An 8,900-nucleotide genomic window follows, 5' to 3' on the forward strand; every position below is an offset into this window, starting at 1 on the left:
ACTGTCATCTTTTCCTTTTTTTTTCTAAGATGCCATGGCAACTTTTGAATATTTCATCACCAAATATTGATTGTATCTAATTTTTAATTACATTAGCATAGTTGTGATGCTTGTAGACTGTAGCTAAATGACATTGTAGACTGTAGTTAAATGCATATTAACAGCTTTTTGTTGGCTCTATTTTCGCTACTCTTGTGTTCTCAAGTGTCAGGGGTGCTATTCAAGCAAATGCACTGTCAGCAAACATGAAGAACAGTGTCCGTTGTCCAAATGCCTGGTTTCATCATTATATCTGATGTAATCTGTTGGTTCCCTTGTTTGCCTGCTACAGAGTTTGATTGAATAGCATCTTTAGTCTCCCTTGTGTCATTGCTAGAGCTGAATTCCACTTTTCTCTAAATTCAGCTGTCATCATATGATCATACTGTATCATATCTCAGGTTTAATATGCAGGAATGTTAACACGAAGGCTCATTTGTATGTATGTCAATGTGCCTGTTTTCTGTGGAAGCATGATTTGATGTTGTGTTGTTGTGTCTGTTTCATATACAATACTGACAATGTTTCTTTCTTTGCTATCCACCTTCCTTCTTTTTGATTTTTCTTTTGCTTTGTGCCCTGCACCGCCTCCCCCCCCCCTCCCTCCCCTCATACCCTGTTCTTGCTCTTCTTGCACCTGCCTTCCTAGGTGTAAACAGGTGCACGCCCCCCTCATACCCCCCCCCCCAGGACCCCATCAGTGGGGGGCAGTATGAGGTAACGGAGGACATGGCACAAGGAGAAGTTTTTGAATTCAGTCAATCCAAAAGAGGCCAGGCTCCCTTCTGGCAGAATTTTAGTAGATTAGCTCCATTTAAGAAATAGAGATACACAGACTCTTCTGAAGGACCAGCTATTTTTCTTAGAAGCACTAAACACTGGATGATTATGTCCCATGATGAAGAAGAATATGAAAAACACACATAAACACAAAAGAGACTCCAAAGTTAAGGACCAACGTTATTATAGAGTGTGACTGGAAGCAGCAAGACGACTGAAGACCTGGATTTAAAAAAGAAAATTGAGAAAAAATAAGACTTTACAATTCATATATGTTAGTAACGTTCTTAGTTATCACGCCTCTCCAGCTGAGTCAACTGTCACAAACTCTTTCCCTCGGATTCTGCATATTCACATCATCTGAATGTCCTGGAGTTTCAGAGATTGTTACATGATTTCATTTTTATTCAGTCATCTGAAAAGATAAACAAGGCCGAGCCAGGTCGTTCCTACAGTAGAAGTATGATTGTGTCCAAAAGCTGAGATCTTGCTGTGCTGCTATGTGAGATTACTTGTTGCATTCTACTGAATGTGAGGTTGAATACTGACGGGCTGCAGCTACCAGCTGTGGCGTGTGAAGGACCTGTGAAGCTCATCTGTCAGCGTCTCCTCTGAGTTACATCCATCCTGCCACTGATCACAGACTGGTCAGGCCGTTTCTGTTTTACTGATGTTTGCATCTAGATCTCCTCCTCATGCTCCATGCTCTCTCTAGGTGTCTGCATATAGTAGGCCTCTCTTCACCACGTCTGACGTTCACAGTGTTTCCCTCCCTCTCTCCGTCACTCTTTTGTCCTCTCTGTCTCTCTATCCACCTGCTCAGCCTCTGTGAGTCAGTGGCTCATAGAGGAAGTGGTTCATTCTCCTGGAAACCTGCCATTGGCCATGATATGATGGGTCAGGGAACCAATCAATAGTCAGAACATCAATAGAATATTTACATCCTTTCACCAACCAGTTTTGACAGGGTATTCATATCCGATCACGCCGAGGGGCTGTGGGTTGCATTTGGCTGAGAGCTTGCCGCTCAGATGAAACAGCTGGGAGCAGGAGATAGGCAGGCCACGGTTCACCTGCCTTGTGTCAGCGCCCCTCCCCCACTCTCCTCAGAGACCACCCCTGTAGCACTGTGCTGGCAGCTCACTGGGTGTTAAGAAAGAGCACAGCCTACCTCCAGAAATCCTCTGAGAACTAAAAGTGAAGTTGATGCATTGGCCAAGGTCTAAAATAATATCATTTTTTTTCTTCATTTCGCCTGTAAAGGAAAGTCTTCTCAGTTGACTTCATTATTTTTGTATTCCTCACACCATAAAAAGCACAGCACATATTCATTCTGAGGTGTATGTTTTCTCTCATTTGAGCAGGAGCAATGCAAACGTGCGATTGCCACAGTTTAAGAAAGCACCCTAACCGGCATGGGGGGGAAATGGTCACTAAAATGGCAGAAATTTGAAAGGATCAGGACAACCGTATCAGTTTGGTGTTAGCCCACGCTAAAAGAAGGCAGATGTGTTAGCCAGTGCTGTGGGGAGACAGAGAGGTGAATTAAATCTGTAGCACGCAGGTGTCCTCTGACAGATTCATACATCTTTAAGGACCCCAGCTTGAAATCTTGGCAAACCTCCCTGTCACGTTATTTTCCAGATCTGATCCATGTTCTGGCAGTTAACTCCGGCAATGTTAAGTGATTTACAAAAACTGTGGCCTGATCAGATTGATTCGTTTAATCAACAAAGTCCCCAAAGCTGCTGTGAGAGAGACCCTTCAACAGAGGCATTAGGTAATAAAAAAAAAAAAAAAACAGAGAGAAGATCCACAGAGGAGAAACTACTAATTTCCACACATCATGAAGGTGTATTCTTTTCTACAGTTGGAATGTAAGTGAAACATCTGTCCACGGTTTGTGATCATATTTTGACCTCAGATCCAGAACTACATCTTGTGTTGAATTATATCACCTGATGGACAGTACATATACAGTATGACAACTTGTGCAATGTGATACATCATTATATATCCTCACTATTCACTACAACGTGATATGAAAGAGTTATATATCGTTCTATGTCATTTGTTTGCCTTCTTACAGGCCTTATAACCTATTGGAAAAAAAAGACCTTAGAATTGCTTTGTATGTTGTGTAATTTATGTTATGTTTCAGTAAAGAAAGTTGAGAAATGGGTGAGTTGAGTTGGCTGCTGGTGTCTGTAGAGATGGCTCCCAGTGAGATTGTTTTGGAAGATAATTCCCTCGTCTGGCACAGCAAAAACATATGGTTCCCAGGCCATGATAACCTCAGGTCCCGTGCTAAGCACCCCCCCCCCCCCCCTCCTTTCCCCACAGTTCCCCCATTCTCCCATCTCCCTACTTCATCACTACCAGTACCAACATTCAGACACAAGCATGCAAGCAAACACACACACAGACACATAATCATGCGCACTCGCTGGCCCGTTCTGCTGCGGAGAAGAGAGATGCTATCTAACAGTGCCTTCCAGCATTCCACTAGTGATTATCTATTCAGTTTCACAGGCAGATTTGAATTAGTCATGTATTTTCCCTTCAGTGTGGGACTCGCATCTCTCTCTCGTTCTCTCTTATGCACACACCGGGAATTCCTTGTGTGTGTGTGTGTGATCCACTCGGACAGAAACTTAGAGGTCAGACCTTTTCCATATGAGTAGATACTGTGCTGTCTAACTGAAACACTTAAAACACCTTATTATATTATGTCACATTCACATAGCTGTAATTTTATTGCACAAAGAGAAGTTAATTCTAATTTCAGCCATTTAGGAACTACATAGAATTTCTTTATTATTATCTATTTAACACACTGAAAGATTTAATTTGAATATAGAGTAGAAACAGATTTTCATTAGTCAAGCTAGGTTTCACATGTCAAAGTATATTATTACCAGTGAGTTACAAATCAAAAGAAGAATCATCTATTTTACCTTTATCAGCTACACACTGTAAATACTGTAAAAAGAACAGATCATATATTTGGATATTGGTATTTTGCGTTGGAGACGAATGTTGTTCCAGTTCTAGCGTGCGGTAGACCTCAGTACCAGGTAAATGCATGCTTGTGGCATCCAATATTTTGCATGAGACTTAAGACGACTCTTAACAGATTGTTTCGTTTTATTTTAACTTCCAACGGGACCATCCATGTGTGAACCCATACCATCTCACTAAAGGGAGTTCTTTTCTCTGTCCACCTGTCTCCTGCTCACTTCACATCCCACGCAGGTTGTAGCTTCTGTTTTTATTTATTGTCAGTCGGCAGGGGAACAACTCATTCTCTTGCTGAATCAAAGACTGAACTGTCGATAGGTGAAATGAAAGGCACTAATGCGCTCTTTGCCCAAAACACAGTATAATGGGTACTACAAACTGTAACATTATTTTTTAAGCCTTGATTTTCTTTCTTTTAACTCTTAACGTACACTGTCACGGTCCAAACTGCTGGTTATTTTATTTGGAATGCCATTAACTGCTGAGGCAAAACGGGTATCATGTTTTTCTACTGACAACGGCGAACCAAATAGGAGTTTAACACTAATCGTGAGCGTTTGTGTATAGATTTGTAAGTCCAGCGGAGAAGCTGAATAAATGCGAAACCTCTCCGGGTGAGCTAAAAATAAACCTAATCCTCAAGACTCACACGTAGAGTACTTAATTGCAATTCATATCATGTTCTTATTTCTACTTAAGAAATGATTCCTTCAGAAGTAATTAATTCCTGACTTGTATTTATTGAATGCAGTATTAAATAGTACCATTTTGGCCACATTGTTAAAAAGGGTGTATATATATATATATTGTTTTGTTTTTTTTGTTTGTTTGTTTTTTTTTCTTATATAATTATCAGTCTGACCTTGTACTGGGAGCTGAGAGGACAGCCTTCTGTGCAGTTGACTTTTCTCTCTCTCTCTCTCTCTCTCTCTCTCTCTCTCTCTATCCGGTCATAAAACCAAGACAGCCAAGTTAGCAGTCTGTCAACTGAATACATCAGAGATTGCTCAGATTTGTGTTTCTCCTCTTAGTCCAGGGTGTACATGAGCCAGTAACCACAATCACTCGCATGAACATAGCGCCATCTTCAGTAGACACTCCTTGCAGTTGGTTATGCAGTCCTGTGTCGTTTCAGAATAGCCAGGGTACCACGGAGTCTTCAATGAGCCATATATCAATGTGGTGTTCAGTGACAACAAGGTCAACAGAAGACTGACAGCCCACCTTTCAAATCTGTTCATTGTATAATACCATCTAGTTTGAGGTCTGGATTTTTGCCTATCACAGAAGAGTTTACTCACAGTATTCCTATGCTTTGTCACCGTATGCAAACATGTCATTTACTTTCTTGCTGGCCTTTGAGTTTGATTACTTGTTGTAGAAATGACAAACCTGAAAATAATGCCTATTCAATCCAGAAACTGTGAATGGGAGAGTGGAGATGTCAACTGTATGTACATTATATGTTTTGATGTAATCAGAAGCACTGGGAATATGTTGTACTTCGCTGTAAAAATAAATCCATATCTGATATAGCTGTACTTTTGTTGAAAATAAAACCTCTACAGAAGTACGTGTCAAGGCGTCAAAGTGTGACTGAGGGCATTGTGCTGGGTTTCCTGCTTTGTGACATAATTTCCTGTTTGTTGGGCCCCATTCCCAACAGCTGACACATTAAACCCTGGACATATTACAAACGAAAGGCCCGACCTTTACAACAGCAACAATCATAGTCATAGCACCGGGATTCACGAGCCACAAAAGAAAAGGAAAAAACAAATAAGCTAACACTAATCATACCCAGCAAATAAAAACTATTCTGTTATAAGTAATGAGACTCATGCAGACACAGCCACAGCTGGCCGTGCTCAAACCGTAGGCTGATGGCTGCGCTTCCCTATGTTTTGAAGTCCAAACATGCAGGACTGTTGTGTGTGAGCGAGATCTAAGACGTCCTGGTGTGATGCAGACGGTGCCTGTGTTTGGATCCGCGTCTCCAGTTGTGTCTGAGTGTCAGAGCGAGTGAAGTGCGACTGGATTTGATTGTGTAAAGAGGGAAAAGCTGAAGATGATGCAAAGAGGCATTAACAGATGCTCATAGCCGGGGCCATATGTAGTGCTACTGTGGTCTCTAGTGGTCAGCCGTGGTGTTACACTTCCCAAACACAAGCAGATTTCCCAGCACGTTGCCCTTCAGGATGATCAACTGCGTGTTGGTATGATACACTCGTAGCAGCTTTGTACAGATTAAATGACTGTTGAAACTTAATCTATTTAATACAAAACAAATCTAGGCATTCACAAACTTCAGTCTTCATGTATAAATAATAAAAACGCGGACTTCACAGTGCTGTGAGAGGACAGTGACCTCTAAAGGAACCAGAGAAAAAGAGGACACTGTGTTCACACTGAGGCTCGTTGTGTAAGTGTCCGTTATCTCGTCCTACTTGCGGGAACATATGGCAAAGCTTCAAACAAGTTATTCAGCCGTACAGCTACAGCGACGAGGTATAGAAACGTCACTGGTAACTGCGAATGTGAACGTCATATGAGTTCAGAGGTTTCATGCTTCAGGTAGTTCCTCAGGATCAGAGGAATGTCCAGACTTTCAACGGCAGCCTCCTTATTCAGTGACGGGATGCTTCTTCGAATTACCAGCCGAGTCTGCGACATCAGTGTTTTGGGACAAACTGCAACAGAAACAAATAAAGATAGATCAGCATTAACGTCTGCAGGCACTTCGCTGTACATGTGTTACTGCATCTGCAACAATAGGTGTCCGACCTCTCTCTTTGAGCAGCAGAGCCAGAGCTTCGTTCTGTTTTGTTGTCTTGTCAATGATCAGTGTAGGCAGATACACATCTGCCCCGAAGTCTATCAGAAGCTGGATGTACTCCACTCCGCAGCCATAACGGAGACACACCTCCAGGACTGTCTTTGGCTGCTTTATCCTGGCCAGCATCTTCCTATCTGTGCAATTGTAGTTGGGGTTGGCCCCATGCAGGAGGAGCAGTTTAAAGCAGTCTAGGTGTCCGTAAACAGCTGAGATATAAAGGGGCCCTCGGCAGGCCGACGCATTGGAGGCCCAATCTGGGACTTTGGATCTGACGTCGAGCTCGGCTCCAAAACGCAGCAGCTCTCTGAGGACGTCTGCGTCTCCCTCCCGGGCGGCAGTCAGCACCGGGGAGCAATTGTTGTACTGGCTGCCATTGGGATCAGCTCCGGCCTTCAGCAGAGCAACCACACAGTCTAGATGTTTCCCACTGACAGCTGTGAACAGAGGCGTCTGGGCCTTCACATCCAGGCTGTCAATCTGGATTCAAGCGCAATATAAAAGCAACATGTTTTAACCGTGAGGAAAGAAAAAACAGAGAGATTGTGACATAGGGATCGAAGAGCTGCACTGCACTGTTTAATACTGTATTCCTGTGACAGAGTCAGACTCACAGTGGACAGGTTTAAAAAAAAAAGGAGTCAAATCACTGCAGCAAAAACAGAGATTACTTTTATTCAACTCATTTATTTTTTTCTTGACAAAATGTGGTGCTGATATTACCTATAATGAAATTCAAAGGGCTGTGCAGGTCTCAGAAGAGGCACTGAGTTGTTCAATCTTTTTCTATGGACCTGTCAAAACTAGTAGTGACTTTGTTTTATATTACACTCATATACAAAGTAAAAAAAAACATAATGGGCAGGATCATTCCATTCCTTATTCTCCAAAATTGGCTTTTAAATCAAGTGACTGAGGGCTGAATGTATATATTCAATATTGTTAGGCATTCACCAGCAGTCTACAACTCACCTCTGCGCCGTTCTCCAACAACAGCTCCAGGCATCTCAGGTGTCCTAGAGCAGCGGCAGTGCGCAAGGGGGTGACCGGGACCCCCCACCCGCTTCGAGAATTTACAGACCTCCTGTAGCTCTCCTGAGACAGGAGCTCAGAAAGCAGGGCCACATCGTCTCTGCCCACCGCGTCGTTCAGGGCCTGACTCTGCTCGTTGTCCTCGTCCTCATCCTTTGGCTGCAGCAGGGAGAAGATCTTGGAAATGTCCATCAAACTCATGTTGGCAGCTTGGCGCAGGACCATAGTGTAACTCCAGGCTAGTGCAAGTCAAAGCTCTCCCATCTGCCATGGCAGAGAAAGATGGTAATCCAAACAAAGGCGTCCACACAAAGCACGGACATACTCATGTCACTTTGGGTTACTTTTTTATTCCACAACAGCTCACATCTTAATATCACATTATTAATATCGTCTGTGTGAGAACAATCACAGCTAAATAATTCCACTTAAACAGACAGATCAGACACGCTCACAGAGTTTTCTGGTTGTAAGTGCTAAGATTCACCAGTAGCAGGCGAGGACTGACTGCAGACAGACACTTACCTCACTTTGTTTACTTCCAGGGAAATTAGAAGTGAAGTTAAAACGTCTCACGCCTCCATTGTAAGTCACGTGGAAGAAAGAAAGAGCGGTCCTCCAAAGACTGTGAGATGCTTCCACAGGAGCTGTGAATTGTGAAAAGTGCAGTATGGCGTGTGTGTGTGTGTGTGTGTGTATGTGTGTGCGCGCGTGCGTGTGTGTGTGTGTGTGTGTGTGTTATCTGACAGAGGGGCCAGAGCTCCTTTCTGGGGTGGGGGGTCTAATTTTAGGCCACAGATGGGTCTGCCTACACTTCCATTCTTGGAGAGTCAGGGTTCAGATTTATAATTAGAAAGGTGATACAACTGTGACAGACATGCAGTGATTGCTGAGTGCGTCTCTCTCCCCATGTTGTGAGTCCAAATGGACACATCTGCGTCTCTGTGTCTGTGTGCTGCCTGTTGTAATGTTATAATACCTCGCCTGTAGCTCCATATTTTCCAGTGTGACCACACAGAACCTGTGAAAAAAGCAGTCGGTCACCTGAACGTTTCCTGTTATCAGCCTGTTTCCCTCATTCACACCGAGGCAGCCATTTTAGTAGGTGTCAGCTGCATGACTGTCAGACACTTCACAAGAGCAGCCGGCCAGCTGTTCTTCTGCCAAACCCAACAGAGTCTTCATACTGCCCCAT

General features: G+C 43.3%; 2 protein-coding genes across 9 annotated transcripts in view; one reads left to right on the forward strand and one right to left on the reverse strand.

The window, feature by feature from the left end:
* LOC113160175 (rho guanine nucleotide exchange factor 9) overlaps window positions 1–4,612 on the forward strand; it is a 40,331-nt gene extending 35,719 nt beyond the window's left edge. For 7 of the 8 annotated variants that reach the window (XM_026357255.1, XM_026357257.1, XM_026357262.1 and 4 more), the window contains one exon: window positions 689–4,612. In XM_026357255.1, coding sequence (XP_026213040.1) covers window positions 689–864 — 176 coding nt within the window. In that variant the 3' untranslated portion in view covers window positions 865–4,612. The remainder of the gene's footprint in view (window positions 1–688) is intronic. The other variant, XM_026357256.1, reaches the window with a different exon arrangement.
* A 1,546-nt stretch (window positions 4,613–6,158) lies between these two features.
* On the reverse strand, window positions 6,159–8,329 carry LOC113160181 (ankyrin repeat and SOCS box protein 12). The gene is given in 5 exon segments (XM_026357275.1): window positions 6,159–6,404; window positions 6,406–6,530; window positions 6,625–7,153; window positions 7,646–7,969; window positions 8,231–8,329. Coding segments are annotated over 4 exon segments (984 nt in total). The 5' UTR covers window positions 7,931–7,969; window positions 8,231–8,329; the 3' UTR covers window positions 6,159–6,359.
* Window positions 8,330–8,900: the final 571 nt, after the last annotated feature.

The sequence above is a fragment of the Anabas testudineus genome, chromosome 10 (genome assembly GCF_900324465.2).
Source record: "Anabas testudineus chromosome 10, fAnaTes1.2, whole genome shotgun sequence".
In the NCBI taxonomy this organism is placed as follows: Eukaryota; Metazoa; Chordata; class Actinopteri; order Anabantiformes; family Anabantidae; genus Anabas; species Anabas testudineus.